The sequence below is a fragment of the Eurytemora carolleeae genome, unplaced genomic scaffold, assembly GCF_000591075.1.
Source record: "Eurytemora carolleeae unplaced genomic scaffold, Eaff_2.0 scaffold145, whole genome shotgun sequence".
In the NCBI taxonomy this organism is placed as follows: Eukaryota; Metazoa; Arthropoda; class Copepoda; order Calanoida; family Temoridae; genus Eurytemora; species Eurytemora carolleeae.
The window spans coordinates 334,158-356,211 of NW_019396195.1; the positions used below are offsets into that span (position 1 = coordinate 334,158).

Below are 22,054 nucleotides of genomic sequence, written 5' to 3' on the forward strand. Positions count from 1 at the left end.
GCAGCTGCCTAAATATGTAAATTTGTTCACATTTTGACGCAAAAATCTAACACATCTATAGACAATTATTCCATTAACATAAAATCCAATTGTAGTGTTGAAATCTTCATTTCCTGGACTAATCAAAATATAAAGGGTTGGGCAGGATAAATCTCGGGTTAGGTCTGGCAACATATCAAAGTTTCCCGCGACCAAATTTAATGATAAGCGAGAAGACGCTGAACTGAGCTGAACTGAGCTAAACTGAGCTGAACTAAGCTAAACTAAGCTGAACTGAGCTGAATTGAGCTGAATTGAGCTAAACTGAGCTGAACTGAGCTGAACTGAGCTAAACTGAGCTAAACTGAGCTAAACTGAGCTGAACTGAGCTAAACTGAGCTGAACTGAGCTGAATTAAGCTGAACTGAGCTAAACTGAGCTGAACTGAGCTGAACTGAGCTATACTGTGCAGATTTTTTTCTTAAAAACATAGTATTGTAATATATGAAATATATATAAACATCAACCATAGAATATACTCTGAAATTTTGCCTTTTAGAGATACATTTAGTTAAATTGAAAAGCATGGATTTTATCCGAAAAGAACTGACTACTTGCCGAAAACTCCAATCTCATCATCCTTACTAATATATTTTCAGTCAGATGTTGTTGATCTTTCATATTTCATAGGTATCCATTCTGCAAGGTATAAAGGTATATAAATAGATCAAAGCATTGCACTTCAGGTTGCAAAGATATAGGGATTAGAAAATTAAAGTTTGCGGCGGGCAATCAGTTCCTTTATCTCTTTTTATCTAGAAACATAGCAAAACTAATTTACTTTTAGGATACAATTGTCAAGTGCAATATTGTGTTGTGTTTAGGGAATCTCCTTATTATATAACACTGTTTAATCTAAAATATTTTTTGAAGTTTAAAAATGTTTGAAAATATATTTTCTGTTCCTATTAGCAGGTTGTCAGGTTTAAGACTTTTTGCATGTTTCTTCTTTAATCCAGCGCCTGTTGGCAGATTTAAATATTTATTTGCAAACATTCTGCTAACTAGACCGATACATAACGTTTCTAAGAAGCTTACTCAACTCCGTGCCTTCCTTCACATCTTTTTTTAACTTTTAAAGACAATTCTGGACTAGTATCTAGTATCTAGGGAATACCGCATTTATGCACAAAGTAAGCTGGTTATCTTAATTGTTTTTTCAACATTTAACCATCGCTAATTACTAAATTGTTTTTTTTTTCCAGCGAACGAAATCTTTCACGAAAAAATGCGAAAACTTTCGTTCGCATTTCGCAAACTTTTTCTCGAAATTTCGCATTTTTTCGCGAAAATAAATTAACAGGATGCGAAAACTATCCGAAATTTTGCGAAAATACTTTTCTCGAAAATTGTTTTTACAAAATTTGTACCTGCAACAATTAATTGCGCAAAATAACCTTCTTTCCCGAATTTTTTTCCCCGCAAAATTTTTGCAGATAATGTTTTTGGAGCCATTAAACATTTGCTTTACTTATCCTCTCTGGATGTTATGTTTCTATAAAGTCATATTTTGATTAATTAACTCATTAGTATATATATATATATATATATATATATATATATATAAATATATTAGCTAAAGCTAGCCTAACGACTGACCCAAATTAACTGAATATCTCAGGGGTAACAAAGGCTAAAAAATGATTTTTTTTTAAATTTCACGGCCAAATCCAAGCATTTTAGCAATAATCATAATTTAATACCAACAAGCATGGGTAAACAGCTGGAGTAAAATTATAAGAGCCTAGACAACCTAGGCAATGCCGGGTTCCCTAGCTAGTATATTAAAATTCTGGAAAAGTGTAAAAATACGATACCTCCGGTAGGTTTTATTCCATTTCTCTCAACATAGTCTGTAGCAGAAGCTAAGGCTGACACCATGAGGTAGTTAAAGATCATATCTGCATCTGGTTCATACTCAAGAACATCTAGAACATCATTTTCTATTAGAGACAATAGATGTTTACAATTTCACTCCCCTCTAACTTCATAGGATTAGAAACACACGATTTTTGCAAGTTAAAATTGCCAACCGAAAACCGGTTTTTACGAAATTTGAGGTTTAATAATTTAAATGCACACAAAAATTTGACTTCTGATTTGACATAACTGTAAAGGATTTTCTATTTTTGAACCTCCCTTTTCCTTAGATGTCAGTGTCAATGAAAACTTGAGTTTTTACCGAAAGTAAGTTTTTTTATTCTCAAAAATGCATGGTTATCAGTGAGAAGTTATATTGGCATTAAAAGATATGTGTCGCGTCTTGAACTTATGTTTTCAAAATAGTTTCATCCACGGGCAAAAAATTATTTTTTGGGATTCAAACCAGTTTTTTCTTCTCTAGTTTCTTTAATTATTAAGGGATTTTACGATTTAAAAATCCAGAAAAAAAACCAGCTGAGTATTTAGTAGCCTAATGATTTAAGTTAATTATCTCTAAATGTCTGACCACAAAAATTTACTCTTGGATAATGAGAAATGCGAAAACGAGTTGAATTTTTTCAATGTTGATATTGAGCTCAGGCATAGCATAGATAAGTTATATCTTATACAAAAGTTCTGACCTCTAATTATGTTTGTGACTTTGAATCCATATAATTATATTATACACCTTTTTTTAATTATGCAAATGTCAGTGCTTGAAAGAAAAAGCAAAAAATATAAACTTCAATTATTAAGTTAAACTGAGTTTGTCTAGATTACCTTGAAGTGCTTCATCAAGAACATCTACTAAAGCCAGCTTGACATCTATTCTGGCAGCAGCATCTGCTCCTAGCTTCTCTGCTAGGGTATTACAGGTACTAGCTATTTCCTCCGGTGTAGGAATTCTGTTTATAAAAGTATTTCTTAAAGCATTTGTTACCGAATTCATCTCTTCCTCCATTGCAGCCTTCAGGGCATTCAGTTTTTCAAATGGAGATCCTCCAGCCTTCATTGCTTCTTTAATTGATTCTATAAAATCATCTGATATTCCTCCGCCCTTGTTCAGAATCATCTGCATCATTTCCTCTATTTCTTCTTTAGATGCCCCGGCAGATGCCATTGCTGCTGAAACCTCCATTGCTTGTAATATAGAGTTATCAAGAACACTGCTCAATGCCCCCTTCATTGCTTCCATCAAATTGCTAGAGTTAGATACTCCGGGTATTTTCTTCTTAACGGTTGCTTCCATTAAACGGAGTGCTTCAGGGTTGATCTTTCTTAACATTCTTTTGGCACATCCACTTGCACCAAGTATTTTTTCAAATTGTAGGGTGCGAATAATATCTCTACCTTGCAGACCTCTTGTGAGGGCAGTTTTTAATTCTATTTCCATTAGGGTGATAAAATGCTCTAAACTCATTCCAGATTCTAATAAAGATCTTTGCATACATGATGCGACATGATCAGAAGAGGCACCAGCTTCGATCATAGCATTTTGAAGTAGAAATGCTTTACCCAAATCCTCTGGAGAAATTCCAGCAGCTGAAAGAATTTTCTGCATTAGAATAGCTTTTTGTAATAAGTTTGCATCAACTTGACCACCACTTAAAAGGTCATTAGCCTTGCAGCCAAATTTATCTCCTAGAGCTAAAACACCTGCATTTAATGATTTTTGTAAATGTATCATTTTATCTATATCCTCTTTTGTGCATCCTTTCTTTGTCATCACACTAGCTATCAGAGCAGCAACTGCTTCCTCTGACATATCTTGACCAACAGCTTTATTAAATATCTCTGCAATTTCATCAGGTGATATACCTGAGGCAGCTAAGGCCTTTTGGAACATTACAGCTTGTGCCATGATCTCTGGAGTAACTCCGGAAGCTGCCAACATCTTTTGAACTACCATTGCCTTTGCCATATCCTCTTTAGACAATCCTGCCACCTTCATTGCATTATCAAATATTTCCTTTATCTTATTATCATCTGAATGTGAACTGGATTTCATGGCCTTCTGATAAGCTTGTCCACAAGAAATGTCTGAACCAGCAACGGTTAGTTGGCCTGCAGATATCACATCCAAAAGTGGTTGTTTAAGCTTTTCTAAAAATAGTTTTTTTCTTGGTTTTAGAGTTTCATTAATAGTTCTTGATAGGACTTCAGCAGAGACACCATGTCGTAGAATAGCATTCTGTATTCTGAGAACCTTTGCTAGATCTTCCAAAGCTGCTTCTGACGCTCCCATTACTTTCTGTATCAATAAGATTTTGGCTAATGATTCCGGTTTAATATTATCAATATCTAACACTTTCTTTAGCAAATTAATCAAATCAGCTTGTGTTGTACCATTCTTAAGCTCTAAAGAAAGTGTTGATAGTCCCTCATATTTGCTCCCAATGCCAGGATGTATAATAGCTTCATAAAGAATAGAGCTCATCTTAACTTCCTCTCCTTTTATTTTATTTTGGTCTAGAGCTGCAACTAAAGACTCAGCAATGTCTTTGATATTCAATCCAAACTGTTTTAAAAGTTCTGTCAAAGCAAGCCCTATCTTATCAGGATGCAAGCCAATTTCAACAAGTTTATTCTGAAGATGAAACAGAAGACCTAGCTCCTCAGAAGTTAATTCTGATGCTAATAATAGTTTCTGCATTAAAATTGATTTTTCAAGACTGTCAGTGCTAAGTCCATTTTTCTGTAAGAGTTCATTTAGGTCTGTGGCCAGACTTTCTGGGTTTGCATTTGGTCTCTTTAATTTATTTGCAAGATCTGCAGATGACTGCTCAGGAGATGAAATGTCACTTTCAATTGCTTTTTGCATAAGCATGATCTTTGATATTAATTCAGCAGGTATTCTTGTACCTTGAAAAGCTTCAGCCACCTCAATGATATTTACAACGTCAGCTGCATTTAGTTTTCTATTAATTTTCTCTCTCAATTTAGTAACAGTATTTTCTAGGCTTAGAGAGCTGCCTCCGAGAGCAAACTCCATCATCATTGAAATATCCTGGGGTGTTGCCCCTGCATCATACATTGCTTTTTGAATGCTAAATACCTTGGCTATATCATCAGGTGAAACTGATAGGGTTGTTAAGATTTTCTGAAGAACTGCTGTTCTTGAAATTGCATCAGCTTTTGCACCATTGTTAAATAACAGTTCTTGTATTGATTTTGACAAATCAGCTTGGTCAAAATTCTTATTCTTTAAAGATTTGTTCACAATTTCTTTGATGTTGATAACAGATGCCCCATTAGTATCAAGTGCTTTATCAAACATCACTGCCTTCATTACATCATCAACATTCATGTCATCAGATATCAATCTATTAAGAATAATATTAATAATTTCATTTTGACCACTCTCTCCACTCAGATCAAATATGATGTCCTCAAGAACCTTTGCAATATTTTCAGGACTATTTCCATATCCATTGGACCAGGCTTTCTGTAATAAAATAGCCTTGGCAATATCTTCAGGATCAGAACCACAAGCAGCAAGTGATTTTTGAAACATTAGAACTTTTGCTACAGTTTCTGGCTCTAGTCCTCCATTAGATAAAACCTGTTTTACACTATCTGCAGTGATATCTTTACCACAGCGTAAATCATTCAACAGTTTTTTAGCCATTTCTTCAGGACTGACTCCAATTGCATTCATAAGGTTTTGGGAAACAATTGCTTGTGCAATTTCCTCCGCTGAAGCCCCAGCCTCAATCATAGCTTCAATTACATGTTTCTGAATTTCTTCTTGGGACATTCCTGACATTGCCATAGCAGACTGCATTGTTTTAGCAATAACGTCAGCTGATGCTCCAGAAGCAGCCATGGCTTTCATCATATGCTCTGCAAGTTCTTTTTCAGAGATTCCACTTTCCAACAAAGCAGTTTGCATAGCTCTGGCTATTTCCTCTCCACTTGCACCAGCATCTGCCATTGCTTTTGCCATGGTTTTAGCTAACTCTGCCATTAGCTCAGGATCATCAATCTTCCCTGCTGCAGCAATAGCATTTCTCATTGCAAGGTTAATTTCCTCTGGGGAAGCCCCAGCTTCAGCCATAGCTCTTGCTACAGTTTGAGCAATTTCTAGAAGTTCCTCCGGAGAGCTGTCTGCCCCCAAACTAGCAGACAAAGCTTCCTGCATCGTTTTAGCAATATCTTCAGCAGATGCTCCAGCTGCTGCCAAAGCACAAGCCATAGACCTGGCAATATCAGCAGCAGCTGCTGGGTTTTCAGCCATTGCTTTTGCAAATGTTTCCTTCAAGGCAGCAGCAATGTCCTCTGCAGATGCTCCAGAAGCTGCCATAGCTGTTGCCATTGCCTTGGCAATTTCTTCTGTAGTTGCTCCAGACTTTCTCATTGCTTGTTGCATAGTTTTGGCAATTTCTTGGGGAGAGGCCCCAGTTGCCTGTAATGCCTTAACCATTGCCTTGGCAATACTTTCTTGACTCTGTCCACTTGCTGCAAGAGAAGCCATTAATGTTTCTGTAACATTATCTACGGATCCTCTTCTTTGCTTCATTGCCTTTCTCATCAGGTTTATTGCTTCTTTAGGTATTTCACCCTTTTCTAAGGCATCTTTAAACGCAAGGATAATATCAATGTCACTTGGAACAAGTCCTTGATTTAGACATTTAATAAGACTTGCTTTCAACTCTTTTATTGCCTTTTCATCTACTGGGATTAGAGACATTGAAAGGGACATTGCATTTGATACATCATGAATTGCCATTCCTCCTTCAAGCATGGCTTTTTGAATGAGAATTGCACTTGCTAAACAACCAGCTCCAGCTGATGATATTGCTTTTTGTAAAAGTAAAGAATTAGATAATGATTCTGGAGAAATGCCACCTGACTCAAATATCTGGTTGATACACTCTTCCAGACCTTCCATTGTGTCAGTTTTCCCTTCTTCAAGAAGTTTCTGTAGTTCTTTCATTCCTCTTAACTTCCCAGACTCAAAATATTTTTGCATCGATAGTGCTTTTGTTATTTCATCTGTTGAAATAGAATCATTCTTCAGAACACCTTCAATTTCTTCTTTAAGCTTATCTTTGTTTTGATTTTGTTGGACAATCTTATTGAACACCTGTGCTAAAACCTCAGAAGACACTCCTTTCTTTAATAAGCTGGTCTGTATAAGAAGAGCTTTAGCAATATCTTCAGGACTTGCTCCAGAGGCTGCCATTGCCTTCTCTATGTAAAGACCCTAAACATAAGATATATTGTAAGTGCAACCAAGCATAAAAAAGTGACTAAATTGAAATATAGTAATACATCAAATCCTGTATTATTAAGCATAGCATTTCTCTCTGAGTTTGTATTGCAAAGTTAAAATTTTTTAAATCATTTAAAATGTTACCTTTATTAACACTTTTATTAATTTAGATTTTAGAAAAAAATGTTTATTTTCGTTTGCACTTACTTAGATGCATAAATACTGTTATTAGTTTATGAGAGTAAAAGATGTCTGGAATCTTGTTAGTTCGAGAATTTTTATTGTTCTAGATTCCAGGAATTCTTTCTTGTGAAGTTTAACCGCGGTTAGATCTAGAGTGCATAGAAACCCCATAAACTAGGGGAAACACATGTATATCTCAACTTCTTTATGGACAAACACATTTATATTCATAAACTTTACCATGGGTGAACACTAAGCATTGAATGTGTTTTCAACCGTTTTTAAGAATTAAAAGAAAACAAATTATGATAATTATGCATACCATGATTTGGAAATGTTTTCAGACAAAAAAATATCTGTGAAAGTTAACATGTACAAATGCGTAATTTTTTTAAACTTTACAGAAACCTCTGAATTGTCAGTGCGCGTGAACAAAGTCAGGTTTAGTTTTAGAATTAACAAGAAATATTGACTAAAGTTACAACTACACTCAATATGAGGTGACATGAAATTGGCTTAGAAGCGCCAGAAAATAATTAAGTTTTCCGCAAAAACAAGATAAATTAACAGTTTAGAGAACAGTTAACGCAGAACAGAGCCAATGAATCAGCGAACTGTACAGTGTAGGGGGTTTTCAACTAATTAAACATAATCTTTAAAGGGACTGTAAGCGAGATTCTAAGTGACCCTCCATACAAATAGGACCCGATTTACAATGATACCTTTGAAACCTTAATCTAATCAAAAATTGGAAAATTTGAAATTACACTTACAGTCCCCATAACCCCCCCTGTTAACTTTAAAACCTATCTTCAAAATTTTTCACCTTTGCAAGATCTTCAGCTGTAATTTTTGCAGCATTAAGAGCGTTACGAAGAGTTTTATTGATAAAGGCAGGAGAGTTGTCGCCTGCCATTGCCTGAAAAAACATCACTGTATAGATTTGTTGTGTTACAGGGTAATTGCCATTTTGAAAATTGAATAAAGTATGGAAAGGAATTGCAAAGAACTCGTAGACCATAGATATTTCAAATATTAATTCTGTTAGAATGTATAAACTAAATTTGAAATATGAAAGGTTTACAACATCAGGTTTCAAAGCTTTAGGGATTAGAAATTAGATTCAATTTCTTTAACCTTTTGAAGGAGCAAGGTCTTTGCTAGAATTTCTTCTGGGCTCAGTCCACTGGCTGCAAGCTCTCTTTGCATAGCAGCAAGAATCTAAAATTAAAAATCATAACTTTATTAAAACTGTCAGTTTGAAATAAATAATCAAGATATAAAATCTAGATTATAACTTTCTAAAACTTCTTGATTTTATCAACCTCCATCTATTATGATAAATACATTGTAAAATTAAAAACATATAGATTTTGTATAGATTATAAATGTTTAAATCTGTTTTTCTTGATTTGGATGACATTGTCAGTGACTAAAGTTGCTGCATTTTAATCCTACTTTATGGCATGACAGTAAAAAGCACTGTCCAGTGCCTACTCTGTGTGCCTATTTTATTATGTTGCTACTGCACCTTTGCCCTCTTCAGACGTAGGTATTCAAGTAATCCTATAACTTGTTTATATTACAAGCTGTGTCAACACATTCTATTTTTCTATGTTTTCCTGCTTTAATTTGACCCTATAACTACATCCAACACTCTCCACTAAACCCTACTATATCTGCGGTCTGTGTACTGATGATAACTGTATGACGTATGTACGCACCGTAAGCATAGTTTAGGGTGCCAATAATCTCACTTATACCGATAAATTACTACTACTAGAGAAGGTAAAGCCTGAAAGACTTAAATCATATTGATAACACAGTATAAAGTGGTTTTCTCTTGAACTACAGTGCAAGATATGAAGAAAACTCATATGAATTATGCTGAATTGCATTACAACAAAAGGAAAACGCCAGAATTTAACGAACGGCAAGCTTTTGAAAATGAACGGGTGAGCCCGTTAACGAATGACAAAACCGTTAATTTGATATCGTTAAAAGAACGGAAATTGCTGTTATTTTAAAAAATAATGGTTTAAAAAATGACGAACGTATGTGCTTCAAAATAATGACGACTTTCGGTAATTATTCAATATAAATTTGTTTGAAACTTACAGAAAATGAAAAATTAATTTTATGTATTTTGATGCTTTTTTATCGTGTTTTGAAGTTTGTCAACGTTGCTTTGAAATTTATCCCGATATTTTTACAAAAAATAATCGTTAGCGGCTCTGAAACATCTTCCGTTAACACCACTATTAAAATTAAGATCATTGTAGTTTCAGTTGAAGTAAATATTTCCATTTACTGATAGCGCCGATTTCAGAATTCAAAACTCTAATTGGATAATGAGATAGATAGAAAGATAGATGCTATATAACCGCCATCTATTTCCATTGGTTCAGCCAACAAACAAATGACTGAACCCTGATTGGTTCAGGCGATAATGGAGTTGGCATACGTCCGAACGTTCATTTAAAAAATGAAGGTAAAGTTCCGTTCTTAGCTACATAAAGAACGGCTACCTAAAAGTTTTTTCCTATTTAAACTAATCTTGAAGGAACGGCTTGAAGAAAGTCTTAACGTCCTGACAAGTAGAATATCTTTATCTTGATTTCCAAATTAAGTTCAGGGAGGAATACAAACAAAGGTCACCTTGAGCAGCTCTGCGTTTGTTTACATTACTCCCAACAACTGCAGTACACTTCATTTGTATATATTTCTTGGCTGTCTGTTTGCCGGCCCAAGATATGTTTTTTAAGTATCGGTAGACGACCCAGGTCAATTTACATATTAACCTGCCCTAGCGAGATATGGATAATTTATTTATTTAATCAATATTGAATTTAATCTTGAAACTAGTCCGTAGAAAATATTATCAGGCTGAGAAAATGTATACATGTTTTAATTTTAAAAATATTAAAAATCCCCCCCCCCCTCCTCGGCGTACTGAACCTGGAATTAGTCCAGGAAGTGGCCGTGTGTGTGTAGGTCAACTCACATGTAAAAGGATATCTTTGAACACTAGAGTTTGCTTGAATTAAATTCTGCAATATTGCACATCTGTACATACAGAGTGAACCATTAAACATGGAAATTAAATGACGACTTCTAGATCGTCTTTGTTCCGCGTGGCTTGTAGTATTCCAGTTAAAACATTGAATAATTAAAACTACTAGTCTTGGAAATTCCAAAATGTCGTTTACCATATTTTCACTTTCAAAATTGTAGAAGATATTAAGAAATCTTTCCAGATTCTCAATTATTAAAGAAGAACAAATCTTTAACCGTTAACATCTCCGTTAATCTAAAGGACGCACAGAAAACAGACCTCATTTTTAAAAACTCATAAGACGTTAAATACACTAGTTTGTCATTTGTAACTATCGGAAGACGATTTTCAAGTAGTCTCTTAACTTCCTTGTTTTCGGGGACACCCTATTGCTGTAGTACATACATTATAGGATAACCCACACAAAAATGAGGCTTTATAATACTTTAACGCTCATCAATATAAAAGTAATATTCGCGGTCCTGAAAATTAAAATATAATTTCAATCATCTATCTTGTGCCATCGAAGTAGTGTGGCAGAGAAATGAAATGTTTACAGCGGTAATAGCAAACTATGGAATTATAAATAATACTAAAAAATTTAATTGAGTTTTGTTTGTGGTAGTTACATTCTTGTAAGTGATTTAAAATGTATGAACAAGATGTTTGACGAAAAAGAATTTAATATTAAAATATTGAATTTCAAATTTTACCTTTGCGTATTTGTGTCAAAGACATTTGGCTTGATTTCCATTTAAAAAGTGACAAGTTAAGTTCAAGTTTATAAATAACGGGGGGAAATGGTTGAAGTACCAATCAGCACAGAAAGATTCAGAATTCTAGTAATTATTTTTTAAAAAATTTTCCCTGCCCTTTTTAAAAATGCCCCAGTTATCTACACATTTCATATATATATAACGATCCTTGTCCCATTGTTTTAATATCTTCTAATATAATTTCTCCTCTTTATCTTCCTTGATTTTTACCCTTTGCTTTTGTATTCATGGATCTTAGCTACCTGTCCGTGTATATTAGCCTGAGTGTACAGTTAGGACAGTTTACTGATAAAAGTCCAATTTCATAAAGATTTCTAAAACCCTACAGTGAACTCTAGAGTAGATTTATTCTAGAGTTAACCGCTGCTCTGGTTAGAATTTTCATCCCTTTTCTTGATCAATTTTCTACTAGGCCAAAATTACTCCAGAGTAGAATAATACATACTTTGCTTGAATAATACGTATTTATCCAGGGTAAAAACTTGCTTACTGCGCAGGTGTTTAAAATGACGTCAACAAATAAATGCTGGGTTTAAAAGCTTATTCGGACTTGAAATAAAATAAAAATAAAATTTCCTTTTTAAAATTTTAATGAAAACAAAAAATAAAACGATATATCTGTAAACCCAAAGACTTTGCTAATTAGCAAAGTCTTTGCCATAACCTCGTTGATTATATCCCAGAAATAAATTTAATTGCTGATGGACATTTCCTATTTTTAAATATTAGATAGGACATTTCATATTTTTAGAAAGGAAATTCATCAGAAAGAACACGTCATATAAAGGACATTTCATAGAAAGGACATTTCATATAAAAACATTTTATATATAAAACATTTTATACACAAAAACTTTTCATAGATAATTAATAGAAAAGACAATGATAAAACAAATCTTAAACGGAAAAGCATCTTGTTTTCTTATCACGTAAAAATAACAGTATGTAACTAATTTATCAAGAAAGCTAATTTTGCAAGAAGGAAATAATTTTTCTTATCTAAGAAATGTTTTCTCTATGAAAAGTCCAATCTATGAAATGTCCTGTCTATGAAATGTCATATCTAAATAAAATGTCCTATCTATAAAATGTTCAAACTATAAAATTTTCTGTCTTATTTAAAAATAGAAAATGTCAATCAATGAAATTTATATCTGTGAAATATCCCAACATCAGGAATGGGGATATAATCAACGAGGTTATAGTATATATATAAACTGTTTTATCTATGTGTGAGTATATAGAGTGATATTTCCAGTCTCAAGAAATGTCCAATCTATAAAATATCCAGTCTATGAAATGTCATGTATTTGAAATGTCCTGTCTATGAAATGTCCTGTCTATGAAATGTCCTGTCTATGAAATGTCCTGTCTTTGAAATGTCCTGTCTGTGAAATGTCCCGTATATAAAAATGTTCTATCTATGAAATGTTCTGTCTATTAAATGTCCAGTCTATGAAATGTCCAGTCTATGAAATGACCTTTCAACAAAATGTCCTTTCTTTGAAATGTCCAGACTACGAAATGTTCTGTCCAACGAAGTCCTGTCTATGGAATGTCCTATCTTTAAAATGCTCAATCTATGAAATGTTCTGTGTATAGATGTCCTATTTTTAAAATGTCCAGTCCATAAAATGCCTTGTCTATGAAATATTTTTATATAAATCCCCCCCCCCCAATTCTCCACGTATTCCCTAATTAGAACAATGAACAGAGTATTCATGATCCCTGCTATCCCTGCCTGCCTTTCCCAAAATTAGAACAAAAAATGTTGAGGCGGAGGAATAAAAAGCTGAGAAAGCGTAGATAAGATATCGGTAGAGGATGAGTGAAGTGAAAGAGTAGGGTTGACATATATATAACCCTCTAATCAACAGTTACACTGTCACAAGCAAGATTTATTGCTTCGTTTCTTTAACTCTTGTTATATACGCAGAGAGGAGGGTAAAAACATCTTTTAAAGACTGTTGTAGTAATCTCAAGTGACCTTTAAGAACATGCCCAATTCTTAACGGTACAATTTCAACCTTTATGTTTATGTGAAAGATATTGTTTTTGTATTTCTATGTTAAAAAATATTCTTCATTTTAGTAATTTTCTCTATTGTTTCTGGAACAAAATTCCGCAAGTCCTTTTATTCAGATAATTTACAACTGAAAATAAACATTTTTCAAAGAAAAATATGAGGGTATTTCATTCCTTTTAGATTAGAGAAACCTTTGTGATCGACATGCCACTTTATAAAAAGAGAGAGACTTGTAATTATGTCTACAGTCCCTTTAAACTTATTTTTCTATAAACGGTTAAATTTCAACTTTCAAGTATTTGAGTCTTTTCTAGAGAATAGAGGTAAAGCTGCAAAACATCAAGGTTCAAAGTTGGCGACTCATGTAGGTAAATAGTAAACAGGAGAAAACAACAACAGATGTATTTAATAAACAAGATTAGTCGGAAACTTTAATTCTCATTCTATCCAGTTCTTTTGCATGTTCTTATCCTTTACTCTATTGTTCTTATCCTTTACTCTTTTGTTCTTATCCTTTACTCTTTAGTTCTTATTCTTTACTCTTCAGTTCTTATCCTTTACTTTTTAGTTCTTATCCTTTATTCGTCAGTTCTTATTATTCAGGTCCTACACGCCTACCTCTTCTGTGCTAGCTCCTTGAGCCACTAAAGCTGTTGTAGCCATTAGAGCAGACATCATAGCTGGGTCTATCTCATCCCCCAATCCTATATTACAGGGTTAGAGTCAGGACTCATGAAACAGAATATCATTTACAATATCAGAATAGTACAGGGTTAGAGTCAGGACTCATGAAACAGAATATCATTTACAATATCAGAATAGTATAGGGTTAGAGTCAGGACTCATCAAACAGAATAGCATTTACAATATCAGAATAGTACAAGGTTAAAGTCAGGACTCATGAAACAGAATATCATTTACAATATCAGAATATAGTACAGGGTTAGAGTCAAGACTCATGAAACAGAATATCATTTACAATATCAGAATAGTACAAGGTTAAAGTCAGGACTCATGAAACAGAATATCATTTACAATATCAGAATAGTACAGGGTTTGAGTCAGGACTCATCAAACAGAATATCATTTACCATATCAGAATAGTACAGGGTTAGAGTCAGGACTCATGAAACAGAATATCATTTACAATATCAGAATAGTACAGGGTTAGAGTCAGGACTAATGAAACAGAATATCATTTACAATATCAGAATAGTACAGGATTGCCCACACAAATATAAATTCGTAAAGAAAGAAAATGTTTGCAGTTGAAGGAAGCCAAAAATGTAATGATTTTTGATAATTTTTTTTCTTATTTTATCTTATTATATCTACATATTTTTGATTATTTTTTCTTATTTTATCTTATCATATCTACATATTTTTGATTATTTTTTTTTTCTTATTTAATCTTATCATATCTACATATTTTTGATTATTTTTTTTTCTTGTTTAATCTTATCATATCTACATATTTTGATTATTTTTTTTTCTTATTTAATTTTATCATATCTACATATTTTTGATTATTTTTTTTCTTATTTAATCTTATCATATCTACATATTTTTGATTTTTTTTCTTATTTAATCTTATCATATCTACATATTTTTAATTATTTTTTTTCTTATTTAATCTTATCATATCTACATATTTTTGATTATTTTTTTTCTTATTTAATCTTATCATAACAACATATTTTTGATTATTTGCATCTTTTTATATTTTCACCTGACATCATTTTCTCGATTATTTTGTTTGCGATTTCCGGATCTCCTCCAGATGCTGCAGCAGCAATCAAAGCAGCAGCTGCCTAAATACATGTAAAACTGTAGCAGCAGTTGCCTAAATATGTAAAGCTGTAGCAGCAGCTACTTAAAAATATGTAAAATTGTAGCAGCATCTGCCTAAATATGTAATTATGTACCAGTAGATGCTTAAATATATGTAAAACTGTAGCAGCAGCAGCCTAAATATGTAAATTTGTGGCACCAACTGCCTAAATATGTAAAGTTGAAACAGCAGCTGCTGAAAAGAAATGTAAAGTTGTAGCAGCAGCTGCCGAAATACATGTAAAGCTGTAGCAGCAGCTGCCTAAATATGTAAATTTGTACCAGCAGCTGCTTAAATATATGTAAAGTTGTCGCAGCAGCTGCCTAAATATTTAAAGTTGTAGCAGCAGCTGCCTAAATATGTAAAGCTGTAGCAGCAGCTGCCTAAATATGTAAAGCTGTAGCAGCAGCTGCCTAAATATGTGAAGTTGTAGCAGCAGCTAACTAAATATGTAAAGCTGTAGCAGCAGCTAACTAAATATGTAAAGCTGTAGCAGCAGCTAACTAAATATGTAAAGCTGTAGCAGCAGCTGCCTAAATATGTAAAGCTGTAGCAGCAGCTGCCTCAATATATGTAAAGTTAAGTAGCAGAAGCTTCAAAAGGAACTAATTTCTCAACTAAATCTCGTAATTTTCTAATCTACATCTATATATAGTTTTGGCGACTGATCAGTTTTTTGTTAAACAAATGTTAATACTTGATTCGTAGAAGAGTTCTTTAGAGTTAAAAAAGTCAAATTTTGTTTAACGTGAAAAGGAAAACTTAAATATTTCGCATCGTAACATTTTGCCATAAAACAGGAAAAACATACATGAAAGAAATGAATTTGTCTCTTTTTTATTTTAGCTAAAAAGATAAATCTTTTAAACTACGATTATTGTATTCTTTACCCTTGAAAATCATTGAAATGCACAAAATTATGATCGAAGAAATTTCCAAAATATTCATGCCAAATTAATCAATTTGCAGTTGCAACATATGCAACATATATGCAAGAGGAAAATTGAACTCTCCATCAAATGAATGTCTAAATCCAACCTTAGAATCAATCTTGCCATCAGATCCTGTCACAGCTGCGATAAATCTTTTCTTGTCTTCATCCGACATCTTGTTGAACTTGAGAGATCCGTCTGGTCCTAGTTACATAAATAAACAATAGGTGTCTTTGCTCTTAAGTTTTTTCGTGAACAGAAAATAGAACGAGACGGTGAGGAGTTTGCAACAATTTAAAGGGATTGTTCACATTTTTATATTTAAGAACATAACAAAGCCTAGATAAATGGTTTCTCTAAAAATGATCAGAAATCGCATGAGTAAATTTCTTGGATTTCATAAACATTTTCCGTACATTTGACATTCCAGTGTCCAGCATAATATGATTCGTAAAGTGTTAAATTTTTTACATAATTTCTAGAAATTAATCTAACTTTTTATTTTCATTTTAAATTTAAATTTTTGAAGTTTACCTTGTCCAAACAAGTTTTCTAATCCGTGTATTCCAGACTGAATATTTTCCTTGTCCAAACAAGTTTTCTAATCCAGGCATTCCAGACTGAATATTTTCCTTGTCCAAACAAGTTTTCTAATCCGTGTATTCCAGACTGAATATTTTCCTTGTCCAAACAAGTTTTCTAATCCAGGTATTCCAGACTGAATATATACCTTGTCCAAACAAGTTTTCTAATCCAGGTATTCCAGACTGAATGTTTACCTTTTCCAAGCAAGTTTTTTAATCCAGGCATTCCAGACTGATATATTTACCATGTCCAAACAAGTTTTCTAATCCATGTATTCCAGACTGAATATTTACCTTGTCCAAACAAGTTTTCTAATCTAGGTATTCCAGACTGAATATTTACCTTGTCTTAACAAGTTTTCTAATCCAGGTATTCCAGACTGAATATTTACCTTGTCCAAACAAGTATTCTAATCCAGGCATTCCAGACTGAATATTTACCTTGTCCAAACAAGTTTTCTAATCCAAGTATTTCAGACTGAATATTTACCTTGGCCAAACAAGTTTTCTAATCCGTGTATTCCAGACTGAATATATTTACCTTGTCCAAACAAGTATTCTAATCCAGGTATTCCAGACTGAATATTTACCTTGTCCAAACAAGTTTTCTAATCCAGGTATTCCAGACTGAATATTTACCTTGTCCAAACAAGTATTCTAATCCAGGTATTCCAGACTGAATATTTACCTTGTCCAAACAAGTTTTCTAATCCAGGTATTCCAGACTGAATATTTACCTTGTCCAAACAAGTTTTCTAATCCAGGTATTCCAGACTGAAGGAGCTTGGCCAAAGCATTGTATGCTCCCTTCTCCCCCTTACCCCCACTACAACAGGAATATATTTTTAGGAAATTTAGGGGACTAGAAGGTTAAATTTAGGGAAGTGAAAGGGACATTTAGGGGACAATAAGGTGACTAGGAGGGACATTTAGAGTACTGAAAGGGACATTAAGGAGACTAAGAGCCCGAAAAAGGGACATTTAGAAGGACTGAAAGGGACTTTTCGGGGGAATAAGATAAGAGGGACATTTAGAGGACAAGAGGGACATTAGGGGACTAAACAAACGAATTTGATATTCTAATAAATAATTAAATGGATTATTTAAGGGGAAACAAAAAACCTGCCGGTCCTAATAAGGAGAGGAACAAACATGGATAACAAAGAAACTTTTAGCTACTTTAGCCCTCTAATCTATGCAAAGTTACTACCTGAGACTAAGCATAGACTCCAACATCTTGAACATTGGACCGTCGTTGGACATGTCCAGGACAAGCTTGATCTGTTCCTTCTTCTCAAACTTAGAACTCGGTCCATCATTCGTTCCATCAATATTCATAACACGTTGTTTACCCTGCAGTACAGTGTACACACTCATTTAAGTTTAGAAGATTTTACTCAGTATTTTAAAAATAATTTTTAAAAAACCTTCAAGGGACTGCAGTAAACGTAATTTCAAATGACCCTCCATGGCAATGTCCGATTCACAACGGCACCCTTGAGACTTTAAAAGGAGTGTTCGCGAAAAATGAAAGGGGATATTATCGAATCGAATTCATCGAATAATTATAATTATCTGTTGCGTCTATTTGTAGAAAATGGGTAAAAACCTCTTATACCTAAGAGCTTAGCGCCCATACATATTCACAGCTAACTCCATATTCAACTAACATCGTAAATAATTAAATTAAATCTAAAATTATACATTCAGATATTATAACAATAATATCTGTTTCTAGACGCAACAGATGATAGTAGATGTTTTAGTGATCGATATCGAATTCGATTCGATATCAGCCTACTCTCTTTCATTTTTCGCGAACACTTTAAGTACGATCTAAAAACTCTAATTCTGCGAATCTAAAGGTTTAATTTGGACTTTAATTGACTGCTATAGGACTATTTGCTAAAGCTAAAGAAATCAATCAATGTAGAAAAAGACTGTCGAATGAAGTCGGTTGAAATGTCCTTGAAGTCGCATCCTTTTTTAGTAACCCTGAATATAAGAACATGTGTGTTACCTTGATTTTATTGCAGGTCCACGGTGCAAGAGGTATAAAGTGATGCACCTAATTAATAATACATAATAAGTTTAATTACCATGAAAATAGACAAGCTATAAATATATATGATTTGCTTGTCTGTCTGTTTGTTTGAAACTAAAAAATCGTCAAAACCTCAAATGACTCTAAGGAGTAAGGAAGGTTAATGGATGCTCAGAATTACGAAAAGTTGTATAAAGTATATTTTGACTTTTGTAAAATTTTGAAAATTCACGAAAAAACTCGTTAATCCACAAAAAATAAATTATCAATGTTTTATCGGAAAGAAAATGCGGAAAGATTGAGCACCAATTAATAGTTAAAAAAGAAGATAAGCGCCTAGTATAATCAAAATAATGTTATATAAAATGCAAATAAATGAAAATTATTAAAAACAATATATATATATTTTGTATTAATTTCCTTGGGCAATGATCTTGTTTTGCCGGTGATCCTGCAGTAAACCAGTTCTATCATCACCATCTTGAGGCTGGTTCAGAGGCTGGTCAACCTGAACAAGATCTATATATTGAGGTTTAGAGGCTGGTCAACCTGAACAAAATCTATATATTGAGGTTTAGAGGCTGGTCAACTTGAACAAGATCTATATATTGAGGTTTAGAGGCTGGTCAACCTCTTAACGTCCTGACAAGTAGAATATCTTTATCTNGCTGGTCAACCTGAACAAGATCTATATATTGAGGTTTAGAGGCTGGTCAACCTGAACAAGATCTATATATTGAGGTTTAGAGGCTGGTCAACCTGAACAAGATCTATATATTGAGGTTTAGAGGCTGGTCAACCTGAACGAGATCTATATATTGAGGTTTAGAGGTTGGTCAACCTAAACAAGAATTAGATATTGAGGTTTAGAGGCTGGTCAACCTGAACAAGATCTATATATTGAGGTTTAGAGGCTGGTCAACCTGAAAAAGAACTAGATATTTAGGTTTAGAGGCTGGTCAACCTAGATTTTGAGGTTTAATTTCATTCGAGACTTGTAGGGTAAAAATCGGATCATTTAAAAAATATTATGAAACGTGAAATTAAAAGCTCAGAAGAAAACTCCCATTAAAAATCAATATTCCATTTCTTGTGTTAAATTAAGAATAAAAAAGTAATTAAAACACCGGCCAAATATTATCAAAATATATAAAATAAAATAAAATATTAAAGCTTAAAAACAAAATGATGTGCAAAATGCTCCATTCCTTTGCAAACATCTTTTTTATAAATGTGCAATTCTTTACAGACTTGAATCTAGAAACTTGTTATTCTATTTTAAAAAGCTCGAGTATCAAGATCTAAAAGATAACAATCTTGAGGTTTAAAACAACGTAAACGATATTTTCTTGGACCGAGGATAAAAAATGATTCCTAGACTCAAAAAAACAATCTTTAAATCAATCATCTTCAACCTAGTGCTGTATTTCCGGGAAAGCAACTTTAAAGCTTTTGCCAAAAAAAAAAAGGTATTTTAAAACTTAGAATAACACTCTTAATGTAAATATGCAGTGAGACTCATTAAACTCTAATATACAGACTTAAGTTATGAATTAATATAATCCAATGTAGTGTACACAGACTCATTTCACTTCACTTGAGAAATCAATTTTCAAGCTGCTGGTAAAACCTATTTGCTTTATTGTAATAATTAAATATAGATTAGATTCCAAAACTCTTGTATTCCACAGTTTCATGGGTCTCACTGTTAGCTTAACTAAACTTAACTAATCTGAACTAAACTAAACTAAACTAAACTAAACTAAGCTAAACTAAACTAAACTAAACTAAACTAAACTAAACTAAACTAAACTAAACTAAACTAAACTAAACTAAACCAAACTAAACTAAACTAAACTAAACTAAACTAAACTAAATTAAACTAAACTAAACTAAACGTAACTAAACTAAACGTAACTAAACTAAATTAAACTAAACTTAACTAAACTAAACTTAACCAAACTAAACTTAACCAAACTAAACTTAACTAAACTAAACTAAACTAAACTAATCTGAACTAACCTAAACTAAACTAAACTTAACTAATCTAAACTAAACTAACCTAATCTGAACTTAACTAAACTAAACTAAACTTAATTAAACTAATCTAAACTAATCTGAACTTAACTAAACTAAACTTAACCAAACTAAACTTAACTAAACTAAACTAATCTGAACATAACTAAACTAAACTTAACCAAACTAAACTTAACTAAATTAAGCTAAACTTAACTATAACTAAACTTGACTAAACTAAACTTAACTAAACTAAACTAAACTTAACAACCAAACTAAACTTAACTAAACTAAACTAATCTGAACATAACTAAACTAAACTTAACCAAACTAAACTTAACTAAATTAAGCTAAACTTAACTATAACTAAACTTGACTAAACTAAACTTAACTAAACTAAACTAAACTTAACTAAACTAAACTAAACTAAACTAAACTAAACTAAACTAAACTAAACTAAACTTAACTAAACTAAACTAAACTAAACTAAACTAAACTAAACTAAACTAAACTAAACTTAACTAAACTTAACTAAACTAATCTTAACTAAACTAAACTTAACTAAATTAAACTAAACTAAACTTAACTAACTAAACTTAACTAAACTAAACTAAACTAAACGAAACGAAACGGCACTGAACGAAATTTAACTAAACTAAAGTAAACTAAACGAAACGAAACTAAACAAAACAAAACTAAACCCAAAATTTTTACAGATACTTACGTAACGATTAATATACTAGAATGTTGTGTTGGGTTTATTGTTTATTTATCCAGCAACATTATATTTACATTAACTCTGAAAAGTGGGAAATTATAGTTTCATTTTATTTGTGTCTATTCAAGGTGAGGAGGGAGGAATATATCTGCATTCCCCCTTCCTCCCAGGTTTGCTTTTATAGATATCACAATAATGAAACTTAATTCATTTACAAAATATGGATAAACTCTTTGTAAAATATCCCTCCCCTTCTCCTCGACACTTGCAGCTTGACAAGGATATTATTCAAACTCTTCTTCGCTTTTTAAATCAACAATTTATGACCGTTCTCTCCTTACCCCTCATGTCCGCTCCATCTCTCTCACTCACTCTTTCAACTCCTCCCACTCCTTTATCTTACTACGTTACTTCTTATATTACTACTTTACTCCTTTATCTTACTACTTTACTCCTTCAACTTCTCCTACTCCTTTATCTTACTACTTTACTCCTTTATCTTACTACTTTACTCCTTCAACTCCTCCTACTCCTTTATCTTACTACTTTACCCCTTATCTTACTACTTTACTCCTTTATCTTACTACTTCACTCCTTTATCTTGCTAGTTCACTCCTTTATCTTACTAGTTCACTCCTTTATCTTACTGCTTTAATCCTTTATCTTACTACTTCACTCCTTTCTCTTACTTCACTCCTTTCTCTTACTACTT

The 22,054-nt window shown here is 32.8% G+C and overlaps 1 protein-coding gene across 2 annotated transcripts in view; it reads right to left on the minus strand.

The window, feature by feature from the left end:
* LOC111697844 (uncharacterized) overlaps positions 1-21,444 on the minus strand; it is a 25,301-nt gene extending 3,857 nt beyond the window's left edge. Inside the window, exons 1-12 of one of the 2 annotated variants that reach the window (XM_023467974.1) lie at positions 21,349-21,444; positions 19,029-19,116; positions 18,585-18,632; positions 17,775-17,917; positions 17,302-17,390; positions 16,087-16,184; positions 14,947-15,028; positions 13,836-13,921; positions 8,498-8,581; positions 8,187-8,279; positions 2,743-7,168; positions 1,857-1,967 (exon numbers count right to left, since the gene is read on the minus strand). In XM_023467974.1, the coding sequence (XP_023323742.1) occupies positions 1,857-1,967; positions 2,743-7,168; positions 8,187-8,279; positions 8,498-8,581; positions 13,836-13,921; positions 14,947-15,028; positions 16,087-16,184; positions 17,302-17,390; positions 17,775-17,917; positions 18,585-18,632; positions 19,029-19,088 (5,320 nt within the window). In that variant the 5' untranslated portion in view covers positions 19,089-19,116; positions 21,349-21,444. Of the gene's footprint in view, positions 1-1,856; positions 1,968-2,742; positions 7,169-8,186; positions 8,280-8,497; positions 8,582-13,835; positions 13,922-14,946; positions 15,029-16,086; positions 16,185-16,514; positions 16,605-17,301; positions 17,391-17,774; positions 17,918-18,584; positions 18,633-19,028; positions 19,117-21,348 lie in introns of those variants that run through there. The other variant, XM_023467975.1, reaches the window with a different exon arrangement.
* Between the last annotated feature and the right edge of the window lie 610 nt (positions 21,445-22,054).